The sequence below is a fragment of the Festucalex cinctus genome, chromosome 6 (assembly GCF_051991245.1).
Source record: "Festucalex cinctus isolate MCC-2025b chromosome 6, RoL_Fcin_1.0, whole genome shotgun sequence".
NCBI lineage: Eukaryota > Metazoa > Chordata > Actinopteri > Syngnathiformes > Syngnathidae > Festucalex > Festucalex cinctus.
Genome location: NC_135416.1, coordinates 6,300,785 through 6,317,021, shown reverse-complemented (window position 1 = coordinate 6,317,021; position 16,237 = coordinate 6,300,785). Strand labels below are relative to the sequence as shown.

Sequence of the window (16,237 nt, the reverse complement as noted above, 5' to 3'; positions counted from 1 at the left end):
ACTTTTCCCTGAAAATATACTTTGACTCTCAAAAATATTTAACTTTGTTTACGTGACAATACACCTTTAATTATCCATCCATCCATTTTCTGAACCGCTTGCTCCTCACAAGGGTCGCGGGGGGTGCTGGAGCCTATCTCAGCTGGGTAAGGGCAGAAGGGCAGCAGGCGGGGTACAACTGGTTGTCAGCCAGTCGCAGCACCTTTAATTAATTACCTAAATTTTACCTTGAAAATATGCAAAAGCTCTAAAATCTCACTTTTTTCCTCAAAAGCTATTCTCCTTTTAATATTGAAACTATATGACTTGAAAATATTCGCCTTAGTGTATTTACATTACATATATATTGTATATTGTAGTGTAGAGTATTATATATTATTGTATTGCCATACACACACACTTTACACAATGCTGTCTTTTTTTAAAGGCTCTTAAAAAATCTAAACATCAAACAACCGTGTAATCATTAGCAGGCTAATTTCACTGGCGGCGGGTCTAAAAAGTGACACTCCAATCTATCCAATGTTATGAATTACACATTAGGCTGAAACAAAGAGTCGGCTCAAATGGAGTCCATTATGCATGCAGGGGACTATTGAGGAGACTGTGTTCTTTTATTTTATTTTATTATTATTTTTTTTTTAACTTGTCCAACACACACCCGCACATGCACGCAGTCATGCGCGCACACATGCATACACGCACCTCTGCAGAGCTGTACTGTTGGTACTTACATAGTTGTCTCGGGCAGACCAGCCTGGGTAGAGCTGCATGTGGAGCTGTCGTTCCTTGCGGGCTAACTCATAATACTTAGCTTGCTCTTCCCGAGATAATGCATGCCACTGTTTTTAGCACAAAGGGAGAAAATATTGTCAGTTATTGGATTGTTGGTGCGTTTTTATTTTTAGCAGATAAGAAAACAAAAAGTTCGGCTGTGGGAGAAAACGCAGGTACAAAGTGAAGAACATGATCGTACAAAGGAGTATTAAAAGTGAAAGGAAAGATAACAAAAAAACATAATTACATGACTTTATACTTACCCCCTCCAAAAAAGTACCACTTTATTTTTATTTTTTTTTGCAAATTTACAACTTTATTCTAAAAAATAAACATATAACGTAATCTCTTAAAAATCCTAATTTAATTTACGATACCTATACTTTACTGTTCAATGATTCTCATAATGTTGTGACTATAATCTCAAGAAAAAAATATGGTTTTCTAATCTAAAAAATCTGCACCTTTTATATTGATAGAAAATGACACCGAAATAAAAGTGTGCGTGTGAGTGAGCGCCACCTACCCGCCGTCCTAGGATCTGATTGATGGCTGCGCTCTCCTTCAACGTGCACTCGGCCACCACGTTGGCGCGCATCTCTTTCATGTAGAGCATGAAGGCGTTGAGCGGCTTCTTGATGTGCGGTCTTTTGGGCTCCTGCTCCTTTCGCTGTTCGTGCTGTGGCTTCCTGCAACCAAAATACATATTCATTAGAAATACCATTATTCATTGGTCATCTGTTATTCCTATTTAAATCTAAAGTCAGAGATCCTTAATGAGGACCATTTGGGATGAAGCTGAATTTTTTTTTACTGCCCCTTGGTGGTTAAGGTACACACATCCGAAGTTCTGGCACTGTTTTTTATGGACGGAAAGCATCTCTATCTCACTCTGTCTCAGCTGCTGCACTCGGGCAAAACTTTCTAATAAGACGGCAGGATGGCCTTGGCTAATGCAGCTATCAGCGATCGCCACTTCAGGGTGCTATCAGGCGTGTTGCGGTATAATAAGGGACCAGGATCTGGTGCTGGCTAAGTGTAACAACACCATCATCCCAGAGGCTAAAGGAGCCCCTTTTAACAAGCCCTCACCGGTAGATAAGATGTTCACTTCAAGGGAAGGCCAGTTTGTTACTGGAATACCTGAAAGTGACATCATGGTGAAAGAGACTCACATGTGCATGATGTCGGTTTCGTGCAGGGGCTCGTGTTTGACCTGGGGGTTGACGATGGCCGGGTGGGGGATCCCCGTGGCGTGAGGACCAGGTGGCCCGGGGACCATGTGGTGGGAGAACCTGCAACGCCAGAAGTCTGGTGAGGAACTGGTTTCAAATCAAGAGTAAGACACCAAAATAGATGAGAGAGATTGGTCAGTCACCATCCCAGTGGCGGCGTGAGCTGTCCCACTCCTCCCGGAGACAGCGAGTAGAAGTTGGCGATTTCTGGTCCCGCATGATGCCTGGACATTCCTACACCAGAAACAATAGACACAAATTAGGATTATAGACATCCAGCATACAGATATAGAAACATGAACAACAAAGAACATGAAAACATCTGTGACATTCTTGTGGTTATTTGTATCAGTATCAAATTTTTGACTTTATCAAAATGACCACCAGTCCGTACTAAAGCTGCCACTATGAAATGGTTTATAAGAATCAATTACCTACCGATAAGCCCAGCGAGTAATCGGATAACTATTAATTTTGAATCATTTAAAAACAAAACGTGTATGTAGTGTTGCTGTTCACTTCTGTTAGACATCCTCAAGTTCCACATGAATCTGTATGATTTTGAGTGTGTGTGGCTTTAAAAGGTGTGGCCTGGTCTGGTGATGGATGTGGCAGTCAGCGAATCAGAGTGTAGTTAATTTTGTTAATCACAGGCAGAATAGTTGATTGTTTTAAAAAAAAAAAAGTTTAACTTCAAAAAGTGAGAAAAATTTGGAAATTCTTCTTGGGGGGGGGGGGCGTTAAATATCAATAAATATCTTTGTCTTATGTTGTAATGTGTTTAACTCATTTGTTCCCAAAAACGTATGAATACGTTCTATTTTAAATATTACCAGTGTCCCAAAGACGTATTTATACTTTTTTTTTCTTTAATGCTAGCGCACACAGAAGGCTTTGATGCAGCCTCTGAACTGAAAAGAATGGTTAAACCAATGGTAGTTATTACAAAAACAGCCAGCAGGTGGCAACAGAGTATAAGAGATCAACCAGGGCCATGTTGAAAACAAGCTGCTTTCACCACAGTTTTAAACAGATTTGTGAATAATGATGAGCTGAGCTACATTTTAATGCTAATTGCATTAAAACAGTGAAGGGGATTGCTTCAGTGAAAATGGCTGAGAGTGAATGAGTTAAAAAAAAAAAACAACTTGCCAATTTCAAAAGAGCTAATACTGGCTAATTAAATCGCTGAGCAGATTAATCAGATGGACTGTATATAATGTATGAGAAACATTTTTCTTGACCTGCTCAATGTGTTCAGTGCCTTGAGATAATTCTGTTGTGAATTGGCGATAATCAAAATTGACCTGACTTTACAAATTTATTCTTGTACAAGTAATACAATTTTACACACAAAGAAATGCCCAGCATGCTAAGCTTAGGCCTTAGCATTAAAAATGTAACAAAACCTTTGCTGAGGAATGTAAAGCGAGGTGAGAATGGGTGCTCTTTTGATGCCATAATGTGTGGACATCGACACTCGTGCACAAAGAGGGCAAATGCCTGCAGATTACCATCACGCTGTAATCCCCGATGAAGCCACAGCCTTTTTTCTCCCTGCCTCAATCTCTGTGGTCTGAGGAGTCCTTCCTCCTCAGAGAGGCAGTGTGAGCGGGGGGGCTTAGATTTCCAAAGCTTGTGTTGCGGCGCTGGATCCGTGGTGTGCGTAGCACTACCCGCTGCCCACTAATCCCCCCCCCCCCCCCCCCCCCCACCTAAAGTCTCCTTAGAGCCCTCCTGAGGGCGTAAGGAGGAGGAGGAGGGAGACGCGGCGCGTTAACCTTGTCACTCACACCCCGAAGGTGACTAATAACCCCCCTCCCATTCCTGTCACCCCCTCCTCTCGCTTCACACTTTCCCGTTGACACCCGGCATTTCCTTTCTCACTATCTAACCATCGCCATTCCAATCATTTTATAAATCCATTTTTCAAAAAAAGACGCAGGGAGGTTTACATGTTCAAAGGGGCCTCGGCTCGACCTTCCGCCCCGCCCATCTACACATATTACATCCCATAATGAGAAGATCCGCGATTGTTCTTCAGAATTAACGAGCAGATCAAAGTCTGAGCCCGCTGAGGAGGCCCAGGATGCCGTCGCTCCTTGAAGGACGGAGCAGCGAGGACACGGATTTGTTTAGTTCATAAACATATGACAGTATTAGAGCTACAACAATAATTGTCATTAAAAATGTTTTAAAAAGTTGGGTGTTTAAAAAAAAATGTTTTATTGTGACATAATAGAGAATAAAGTTTTGGTAAAAGAAAAAAAAATGTTGAAATGTGTAGTGTGACAAAATTCTTCAGACACATTTACATTATGAGGAAAAAAGTGTTTTTTATTTTTTTTTATTTTTCCATTTTTATGTTATGATGGATGTGGTTTAAGGATCCAGCTCTTCATTGTATGAGAATAAAGTCATAAGATGAAAAGGCAAAAGAATGTTGTTGTGTTTCATAACTGTTATTTTTGTAACTTCACAAAAACTCTTATAAGAATAAATTTGTGATATTACGCAAAAAGTCATGTTACAACAATAAACTTATGAAAGTTGAATAATCAAGAGAGATATAAATCTCAAGACAAATTTCAAGATCACAATAATAAAATTTGGCATTATGAGATTAAAACTGCAATTTTTTTAAAACTGTCCTAAAAAGCTGTGCATGCATAAAAAAAAAGTACAATCACAATAACAATCCTCAATCAGTCCTCAATCGCAATATTATGACTTTATTATCGAAAAATCATGACTTTATATAACCTTTTGGGGGGAAAAATTAGGACATTGTTCATGCAGTATGACAACTACTCGTAGTATTTGGACTTCCATTTTTGTAACCATCCTGCAAAATGTGCTCATATGCCAAATACATACAGTAAACTGTTCCCTGAGGCTTTGCTTCAATTGCATGGGACAGGCTAGAGCTAGGGTGGGGGAAAAAGGTCTTATATTGTGAATCAAATATTCATCTACTGTATATACAACATATACGTAACCACAATATGAAGGGCTTCAAGTTTGACAGGTGGAATAAAAGCGCCACGTTCCTCATCTCTCATCACTCGTCACCAGCTCGAGGCCAACTTCATCAACTGTACGTGACGACGACGTTTGTGTTCGGTTCTGATCGACGTGAACTATTTCCTGCTTGCCGAACGCTTATGAAGCCCGATTCCTCTGACATATGTGGAGCAAGCACAGTTTTCTTTAGACGTCTCAGCTGCCTTCATCTCACTTCCACCTTGTTATTTATAGACGCTCCCTCAGAACCTCATCTTCATCATCATCATCATCGCCAACATCCCCGTCTGATCACTCTGCCGCTTCTCAAGTGGAAGAAGAAAGGCGAGGAGGAGAAAAAGAAGAGACAAAGAGGTGCAGGGGAGCGGATGAAAATAAAACACGACGGAGGACTCGCCTGCCGAGCGTGCGGCTGCGATGCCGAGCGGCTGTCAGCTCGGATGGCTTGATGTTGCTACAGAGAGACGAGAGGAAGGGAGGAGGGGGGAGGCAAGGTGGAGGGAAAAGGGCAGCGCGACGTCCCACAGGCGCCTTCAAACGAGTTTGGAGCGGGAACCAACGCAAAGACGGCTCGGATGTGACAGTTTGGGAGTTTTTTTTGACGGCGGACGCCAAAATACACTCAAGTTTATTTATAGCAACGTCACCCTTCAGCCTCTCTTTCAACTTGGAAAACGTCATGGAAGGAGCGGAGGATCATTTTGCTGTTAGTTCATTAGCTACTTGCACCAAGGTTGTCACCGGTTTTGAAATATTGTAAATTCGAATGTGATTTGAAAATTGCATTCTACTACATGGGGATTTGAATTTGATTAATTGTTCAACATACATATGTACGAAAATGATAAGTGTTCACTGTAGGACCTGTTTTCAAAAGTTTATAAATTAAATAGTGTTGCACGGTGAACTAGTGGTTAGTACCAGTACGTACATTTGTCTCACAGCTCTGAGGTACAGAGTTTGAATCTCGGCTTCGGTCTTCCAAACAGGCACTCAAGCTTCCTCCCACATTCCACAAACATTTTAAGTTCATTAAGTCAAGTCAAGTCAAGTCAAGTCAAGTCATCTTTATTTATATAGCGCTTTCAAACAGCCTTAGCTGTCACAAGAACACTAAACATTAAAATACATATAATGTAATATACCGGTAATATCATATCATATATCATATCATATCATATCATATCATATCATATCATATCATATATTATAATATAATAAATAAAATACAGGAAATGTAACTGCCTCACACTCTATCCAAACATCTAACAATATTTTTCGTACTCATTTTACAAAATCTTTCCGCAACCACAGAATCATTTCAAAAAATAAATTTGTGTGTCCACTACACAAAGATACTGCAACCCTGACATCTACATGCCAAGCTTGAAGTGGCGCACTAACGCTGCCTCAGTGATGTGATGATGTAAATATACTCACAACAATGGCGGCAAATAGGAAGCGAGCAAGAAAGGAGACATTTGTCAAGACTGATGACAAAGTCGAACTTCTGCTTCAAAACCAAACGCCAGGTCGGCGCCAAGAACATCCGGCACAGTGAGCCCACATTGTTTGTTTCAAAATGATCGCTCTTTGGGCTCCCAAAACATGTGGATGAAAACTCAAAACAACAACAAAAATTGTGGAAATACTGAACCATAGCGAATGAGCAAATGACCTTTTGTTAAGTCCCACCCCTTTCAACAGCACATTTCACACAGCCATCATACCTATTCCGTTGATGTTTTCCGAACTGTTTCTAAAGGGTATTCCACAGGGGTGCGTGCGACGTACCTTGTGGTTTGGTATCCTGAGGATGATGGCCGGAATGGGAACCCGGGGCGAAGTGCTCGTCGCTGTACGTGATCAGCGGGGTGAGAGGGTGGACGGCGTGGGACGGCTGCACCACGGGAACTTTGTTGGACTGCGCAGGAGAAGAAGAAACAAGAAGAGACTTGAACACAAGAACACACAAATAGTAAACATTGAACAGCAGGGTGTAAAACTTCTCAAGACGATACAGAGAAACATATGGTAAAGTAAATGATAAAGAGTCGTTTGCAGGACAAGTAGAACCCTTGTATAGAATATAGAATATTTTTTTTAAATCTACTGTGCTGTAAATAAAATAGCAAATAGCATTTCCTGACTCTTGCAAGGATGCCCGTCTGATGCGGGAAACTGCAAACGCTGTCGTTGGGCTTTTTTGGACAGGCAAACAAACACTGGTCAGATGGGAGTATGCCAGCGAGCGGGATGCAAAAGCGAGGGGTCTTTCAGACAGGAGATCAAAGGCGGTCATTAGCCAGTGAATAAGGGGAGTTCATTACAGAGCAAGAGCCAGAGGAGGTGGGGGGGACGTTAGAGAGGATGAGAACGGTGGGGGAGGCTTGGGAAGAGAGGAGAGACGTCTACAGCCCGCACCCTCCTTCTTAATATCATCGCTGACTCACAGGCTGCCTTCTGACAGCTAAAATAGTCCCGAGCCAAGCCCTGAAAAGTTGTGGCTGGACCCTCCCCTCCCCTCCTCTCCTGTGGCTACCCCACTCTGCAAATAGTTCTTACATGCTTCAACAGCCGTGAACACATGGTAGTGCTTAGGCACGCTAAAAGTACGCTGCACAAATGGAGCCCAGACCTGCAGCCCTCTGGGCCGCGCCCTCACCTCCTCAGGATGTACTATAGATCGGACAGATACAGTACGCGGAATTTGCACATTTCCAAGATAGTCGTCGATCATTTTTTCCACTGTAGAAGGGTCGAGGCAAGTTACAATTGACGTCAAGCCAAACTAGAGGTTAAAACAAAAATCAAAAGTAGGGATGTTCGACACCACTTGTTTTTCAGTTTACAGTTCCTGCTCTGTTAGGTGATTACCGTAACATCTATGCTAATTTCCTTGAACCTAATGCATGCTAGCATTAAGCTAGCGGACTTTATTTAGACAAAATTATACAGCTTTGTGCAACATTTTTTCAATGTTTTGCCTAAAAGGCTGACAAAGCCTTTGTGTTTCCTCAACATGTTGTAATTGGTCTAGCATCTCTTGACAAGGAGAAAATGAAAACATGCGCAAATAAATACTCAAGCACTAACAAGGAAGCACACAACATGGAAGACCAACATGTTGCGTTTACTAGATCACGAACAATCTTTACAATGTGTGGTAGGTGCTGCTGTTTTGGTCAGCAACACAGTTCGAAGGCCCAGATTTTACATCAGGCAAATCTCAATGGCGCACCACCAAACAAAAAGTGGAAAAGTAGGTCAATTATGCACCTTCTGGCATCTAGTGGAAGACAATTTGATTGTTCTGCCTGTCATAACTGTATACGTCATTTGCATAGCTAGATGAACAAAGTTCTTTCTAGTAAATAATCATTTGTGGTCCACTTGAGTGAAATCGGATAATTTCCCGAGGCACAACTGATGATCTCTCACGGCACAGTGGTTAGGAATCCCTGAAGTAATGACACTTAATGCTTGTTTGTTTCTTTTCCCTGAGGGAGAAAAGGAGGAGACTGTTTGAGGGAGGTGTTTATTTTTCTTAAGTAGATGACACCCCAGGCAACTAATTTGGGGCACGGTGTCTATTATGGTATGGAAAGAAAGGTTCTTTTTATACGTCTGTCTTTGTTTTGGTGGTGGTTTAGTGGTGAAGTGCCAAGGCGACATTCCTATGTGCTTAGCGGCCGAGGCTAGCCAGCGCTGGCTCGCCGAATCCCAACACACACGCACACACACACACGCACACATTTGGACTCAGGGGTGACTGGAATGCGTGTATTTCCCAGAACCCCTCGCAGACTGGCACAGCGCTCAATCCGTAGACCCCCCACCTTCTGGGAACGTCCCGAGCGGGAACAGGACGCTGCGAGCGTGCAGCGTACAAGCTCCGTGACCACATGACTCTGCTGGTGCGCCACACTCATTTTCTGTGTGGAGAATGGGGTGGCTCCTCCCGACATACTATTTGGAAAATGTTCTCTCTGAATGGAGGGGATGGAATCAACCTGAGGATTTTCCGATTTCCGAGGTAGTGTCAAAGTTGTAAAAAAAATGCTTGTATCTCCAATCATCTATTTCCCACTAGAATGAATGGAAATGAAGTTAATCCTTTTCTGCCTTGCCGACATAAACAATAAAAATATTGCACTGTTGAGAAAAAAATAGCACTCCAAAATATTGCATTTCATAAAAAACATGCAGTTATGACATACTTAAATAGGATTAAAAGAATGAATCATTTTTTCTCACAAAACTTGACAGGTTTCTTCATTCATAAATATTCTACAAAACTTTGCGTAATACAACGTATGTGAGAGTATGAAGTTATCGCTGCATGAAATTATATGGTAAACTACTGAACTGTATGGAATGCTTGTGAAACAAAATAAATACACAAATGAAGCAAACTTGTGAGAAGGCAAGTTTGCTGCAGGTCAAAATGTGTCAAAACAAAAAAAAAACAATTTATCACTAGCCACCATTTGGTCGTTTCCTTTCGCCTCGAACGTTTTCAGGTCGGAACTGGGGAAAGCCAACTGCGATAATTGCGACTTCCGACCTTCCTCGAATGCAGCTTAAGAATCCCACATGTATTTTACGGAAGACAAGCCCAGCTGCAATATAATTGGCTACTACATGCAGTCCCTGCCTGGTTGCAGCAGCCAATCATATTGCAGTGGGGTATGCCATGCCTAGTATGCAAATGGGATTCATAACAATGCCTCAACTGCTCTATAGCACGGAATTATGATTATTATTAGTCTTCCTGCAAAGGACAAATGATATACAGTATAAATGTATGAACATGTGCACTTGTCAGTATACATGTTGCTGCCGCACTGTTTGTTTTTAATCAGCTGCTTACAGGGTTAAAAAACACACAACTAATTTGCATGAGCATTAAGATGTCCGCAGACTGAAAATATAAGCTCCGGATCTCAAAAGGCACCACAATGGTTGAAAGTTGTAACAGTGGCAGGATTTTGTCATTTCATTTGTCCCCATCTTTTTCTGTTGAACCCAGCCGAAGTTCCGTTGAGACCATCCCTCTAATTTCACACTGCTCATGGGAGTCACCTTTCTCTTAAATACCGGATTCCTTCCTTTAATTTTGCAGGTACTCTCTGTGTGAAAGAATTCCGCTTCTTCCTCCGCACAGGTGACCAAGGTTGTCTGATAAAGGTGACAGGCTAATCCGTTCGCGTGGGAATCTCAGACCTCATTTTTTGGATGGGGGCAGCCTTATTAGTAGGCCTATTAACCCTAGAAGAGGGCGACCGGTACGTGCCCTCGCCAGGGGCTACGCCTGCACTGACATTCGTCGGGCTGTGGGAATGAGATAAGAAGTGGCTGGATGATTATCTTTTTAGCTGGGGGTCAGCAACATTTGTTCAAACAATACAGCTTGAAGAGGACAGCGACACCTAGAGTGAAAGCAAAAGCCAGGCCCGCGCAGCACAAGCCTGCTTTTGTTACAGCTTGTCAGATGGGATTTCAGTCGGCTTGTTAATAAACGGCCGCCCTATTGTGGTGAAGTCAACCGAGGAAAACGGTCAGGCCTCTGTGACCAATACACAAATTTATGGATATCTGGGTGCACATTCGCAACCACAACAGTCAATTGACAAGAAGAGCAGATAAAAGCAAACAGCAGAGCACAAGTATAGATTTTGATGGCAACATGAACTGTATTTGTACTTACATAGTCTTTCACAAACCAACTGTATTCCTTATTCTTTTGCGCCAACAGAATTATGAAAAAAAAACAACAGTACGATTTTTCAACAGAATAAACGTGATTGCCTTGTGTTATTTTCAACGTGAATGAATCTATTAAATGCGAATGAGACTGAATTGCATGCAAATTCTACTTGATTTAACCATGACCACCGTACAAACATGTCATTATACATTATGTTTGATTTAAAGTGGAGGTCAACCTTAAACATTTCTTGACAATATTATGTTGTATGTGACCTCACTAATCTAAACATGACATTCTAGTTAATATTACATTTGTGGAATATGAGTTTATGAAGCAAAATCCAGATGTTTTTATCCCTCTCAGGGGGCAGCCATTTTGCCACATGCTGTCGACTTAAGATGAATGTTATTCAGGGCTCAGGCAACAACCAATCAGAGTTCACCTGTTTTCGGAAGCTGCGCTGCAATTGGCTGTTACCTGAGACCTGAGTAACATTGACGTCATCATCTTCAGTCGTTTTTTTTTAGGTTGACTTCCTCTTTAAAGGGATACTTGACTCATTGTGCCATTTTCAGCAGTAAAAAGTTAACATTTTTTCTATAATTAATGTGGTAACTTCATTATTTTTCACATCCAATTAATACCGTTAAAAAGTAATTTTTCTACTTGCTGTCGACTGAAGATGACATCACCTGTGCTGAGGAAGTAGGTAACAACCAATCATGGCTCAGTTTACTGACCAAACACAGGAAACAGGTGAGCCATGATTGGCCGTTACCTACTTCCTCAGCACGGGTGATGTCATCATCAGTCCAACAGCAAGTAGAAAAATTACTTTTTAAAGATATTAACTGTACATGAAAAATAATGAAGTTATCAAATTCATTCCGGACAAAATTAACTTTTCACTGCTGAAAATTGTTCAATGAGTCAAGTATCCCTTTAAGTAAATGAAACAGGTAGCAAATATATATATTTTTTGAGTGTGAAAGGCCACTCACTTTCATATTTTCAGTTAAAAAAAGGAAAAAAAAAATGTGCCTCCAATCAAGCAGCATGGGAATCCGCCAGCCATTGCCAACTCTGTTTATGAACCAGCTCACATGCTTTCCGCACACTCCATTGTCGCTGCAGGCGTGAGTAGTCCTCATTGCATATAAATTACAGAAGTGGGAAGTGATTATTATAAAAAAATAAATAAAAAAAATCTCCCCCCCTACTCCACTCAGCAGAAGTGGTATAATTGAGTACAAAAGCTCTGCTGTGAGAAGAGGGGGCAGAAGCCAGTTACTCAACGCTGCAAGAACGTGCGTGTGGATTCATGCTCGGCAACTATCGCAGGAAGGCTGGAATCATTCGCTGTCAAAAAAAAAAAAAAAAAAAGGATAGAGAAAAGGAATGAAATGAACCATTTCCTTCCCCACCCCAAATGGAGCCGGTGTGCCAAATGTGTGGTTGCCCGTGCTGCAACATTCTGGAGCGGCTCCCGCAAGGAGCCGGCCCCTTGCCAGTTTCAGTTCCGCACAATGAATTTCCTTTAAAAGAAAAAAAAGACACCACATCTGAGCACTTCTGCTTCTGAAGGGCCGGCCAACGCTAGATAGGAACGTCCAAATTCAATGTTTTCCTTGTCAATCCTGGCCGCCGCACCTCTCGTACTCTCGTGGAAAATACGAAGAGAAAGATCCCTGAGCCCGTAAATTTTCAAGATGTTTTTTTTTTTTTTGTGAAAAAGTACTCTAAACGTTTTACACAGGATGGTTGAAATGACATCACTGATACTGTAATGGTTCATTTGCCTAATTTGCATATTTTCCCAGTTCTTGAGTGAGATTTCTAAGTATAGTCAGGTCTTCTCCCACATTCAAAAAATGTATGATAGGTCCATGAAAGACTCTAAATATTCCAAATGCGAATGTTTGTTTGTCCATGCATGCCCTGCGACCGGATGGTGAACAGTCCAGTCTGTGAACCTTCTCGCCCAAAGTCAGCTGGGATCAGCTCCAGCTCACCCATGACACTAATGAGGAATAGTCGATAAAAATGAGGGGGTTGATAGGTTCAAGTGACAAAATTCCAATTTTTGGCTTTCATGTGGCCCAATGTGGATAGCGCACGTTCCTCAGATCGGAAAAATCCATTGCGAGTCATATCAGAGACTTGGAGAGAGATTGGATATACCCGACAAAAAAACAAACCGTAAATCTCGACAACAGTGAAAGCTGAGACCATTAAATCAGGAAAATGATGACATGACGGCCAATTGAGTAATGCAGTAGGGGTAAAGTGCCAATGCCAACTAAAAGATATGTACAGTATGTAAGGTAAAACATTTTCAGTATTGATTAATCATTGTTTATTTCCGTGATGTTGCTGATGACACTTTTGTGAACGCAAACACTGTGATATACAGTTAAGTGTTCAATCGGAATTGTGCCCACAGTGTAATTACAGCATAACCTCCACAGGCTTCTTTGCACTTGGCAAGAAGAAGTGTGTGCTGGGTAAACCACTGCTTGTTGTAGCTGCTGTAAAGTTGCAATAAAATGACGCAATGCTTAGGTGAGGAAAACCCTTGACAGCTGCCGTGACAAGCACACCCACCTCACACCAGCCGGAATTTACCCCGCTGAATTTGAAAATTTGCTCACTTGCTTATTGATTATGGTAATAGACGGAATATGTAAAAAAAAAAAAAAAAAATGCATAAGAAAACAATCTTATTCCAGAATTGTGGCTTCCACAGACTGGTTGGTTCACATTCAATCACTTACCAATACTACTGATATCCATTGTACATGTTTTTTTGTTTTGTTTTTTAAACCAATATTTATTTTGAGATTTGAGACTATATACAAGCATAAAAATTTGCAACCTACTTTTGATTTATTTTCTTTGCTTCTGAACGTTAACTGCGGTGTTTGTTGATGCTAATAGGTGTTGTCTTTCCTTATGTAAAGCACATTGAGTTGCCTTGTGTATGAAATTTGCTCTACAAATAAACTTGCCATGCCTTGTTTGTAGATTCATGGCTTAATGTCATTTAAGACTTTTTAAGGATCCACGGGGACTCTGTTATAGAGGTTGAAAAGCGTCATGTTCTCCGACAGAGAAACATTTGACAACATGGCGAAAACTAGAGCATCATATCCTCCCCTCCTCCATTCGCTCCTTGAAAACCAGTAGAGACCAACCTGAGGAAGCTTAAATAAATAACCAATTAGCATTTTGTGCAGCGGGTTGAACCCCACCAGCTCGGCGCGTACGGCTAACTAGGGAACCATCTATTGGCAGGGACGGCTCTTTGTCCAGGGGGCTTAATGTAACCAAACCCAATTAATGGAGAAGAAAGCCCCGCCGCAAGCGAGGTGCGGAGGAGCGCCACGAGCCCGGGGGTAATGAGTGGAACAAGCGGAGCCGAGCGCTGGGACCCGAGTGGAGGAGGCTACGAATAACAGGAAAAGCCTGCCCTAGAGACAAATTTACATCTGTGAAGACACCCCCTGATCTCCCGTCTCTCTCTCTCTCTCTCTCTCTCTCTCTCTCTCTCTCTCTCTCTCTCTCTCTCTCTCTCTCTCTCTCTCCATTTTAATCATAAATCCTGCACGCTAGTCAAGAGTTGACGCTGAAGGGAAGCGCTGACATTAAGGGCCGAGGCCAGTCGGAGAAAAAAAGTGGAAAACATTTAAAAGGGGATAAAGGATCAAGTCATAAACTCCCAAAAGATTTGGATTTACTGTAATACACCATTCGACTAACTTTTACAGCTCAAGATGGCCTTTTCTGGGACCAAAACTGACTGTAATACATCACAGAATACAATCCAATGATTCATCCGATAATGGGGAAATTTCAGACAAGAATCATAACAAAATCACCAAATATTTACAACAAGCTATGAGTTTTGGCTTTAGCAGTGGCAACTGTACATGCATAATTATTATAGACGCACAACAAAAAGGCAACAATAATATAGTCAGCAGAACTGTACTGTACCTATATAAAACTTACATTAACACTATAAGCAAAGCAGAAAGCAGTTGTGAATGACATGAGTCAGAAATACTATATTATGCAACAAAAAGGCAGCAAAATTAGTCAGCAGCAATTACTACTGTATATACACAGCTCTCAAAGGCGACGATACACAATAAAAACTACGAATCAATACTACCGTTTGTAAGATGTGACTTGAACAGAAGGCAGCAAGAATAGTCATTGGCATCAGAAATGATGGACAATTATGGTGGCAAATTCTGAGTTTTTCATTTATTTATGATTAGTTTTTTGTTGTGACAAATTTTTGGTTTTGACAAGTAACACGTTTTGGTCAAACACACAAACACAAATTGAGACTACTCAGTAGGCCAAAACTCATAACCAATCGGGCAGCAAACTTCAGCTCCTCGCATCACTGACTTCTCTGACTGACTAGGCCATGCCCCTTAAAGGAACACATACCAAAAAAAACACAACACTTCATTAGTTGTTTTTGTAGTTGTCATTATTGTGACTTTTGGCTTGTCAATACGTACAGTAATTTCCATTTGTAAAACGTATACATTTATGACATTTTATTTATTTATTTACATTCTCTTTTATTATGATTCATTATGTTTTTATACAAAATAGTAGTACTTATATATTTTTTTTTTTTATAAAATGATTTTCCATACGGGGCGGCACGGTAGTCGAGTGGTTAGCACGTCCGCTTCCCAGTTCTGAGGTCTCCGGTTCGAGTCCAGGCTCGGACCTTCCTGGGTGGAGTTTGCATGTTCTCCCCGTGCCTGCGTGGGTCTTCTCCGGGTACTCCGGTCTCCTCCCACATTCCAAAGACATGCATGGCAGGTTAATTGGGCGCTCTGAATTGTCCCTAGGTGAGCGTGTGAGTGTGGATGGTTGTTCGTCTCTGTGTGCCCTACGATTGGTTGGCAACCAGTCCAGGGTATCCCCTGCCTACTGCCCAGAGCCAGCTGAGATAGGCGCCAGCAGCCCCCGCGACCCTTGTGAGGAATAAGCGGTCAAGAAAATGGATGGATGGATGGATTTTCCATACGAGTATATTGAGCTTGGGCACCAAACTAAATCAATGAATCAATCAATCCATTAAACTTGATTTATATAGCATCTTTCATACATTAAGGTGCTAAACAAAACATCCATTATGAAATAAAAAGACCCCCCCCCCAAAAAAAACAAAAAAACAAAAACAACAGATCAAACAAACAAACAAACAAAAACATGGTGGTGCACAGAGAAACCATGTGAGGAAAGGGACCCAGGAAACACTGGCGCTAAAAAATAAAAGACAACAAAGCTAAGAGACAATATGATAACTGGGAACTTAGAAAAGGAATAATTAAACCCTGAGTCAAGGTAGCGCTATTTATGTAGATATTAGTGGCAATTGGAAATGAGTATATGCATCAAAAGGTAGCAAGAATATTCAGCAGTATTACAACGTGCCCGATAAATATACTGTATGTAA

General features: G+C 41.4%; 1 protein-coding gene across 4 annotated transcripts in view; it reads right to left on the bottom strand.

Moving 5' to 3' along the window:
• Window positions 1-16,237, bottom strand: part of lef1 (lymphoid enhancer-binding factor 1) — a 98,161-nt gene that overhangs the window by 9,879 nt on the left and 72,045 nt on the right. For all 4 annotated transcript variants that reach the window (XM_077523511.1, XM_077523513.1, XM_077523512.1 and 1 more), the window contains 5 exons: window positions 6,831-6,960; window positions 2,156-2,246; window positions 1,953-2,072; window positions 1,304-1,466; window positions 735-842 (listed from right to left, as the gene is read on the bottom strand). In XM_077523511.1, coding sequence (XP_077379637.1) covers window positions 735-842; window positions 1,304-1,466; window positions 1,953-2,072; window positions 2,156-2,246; window positions 6,831-6,960 — 612 coding nt within the window. The remainder of the gene's footprint in view (window positions 1-734; window positions 843-1,303; window positions 1,467-1,952; window positions 2,073-2,155; window positions 2,247-6,830; window positions 6,961-16,237) is intronic.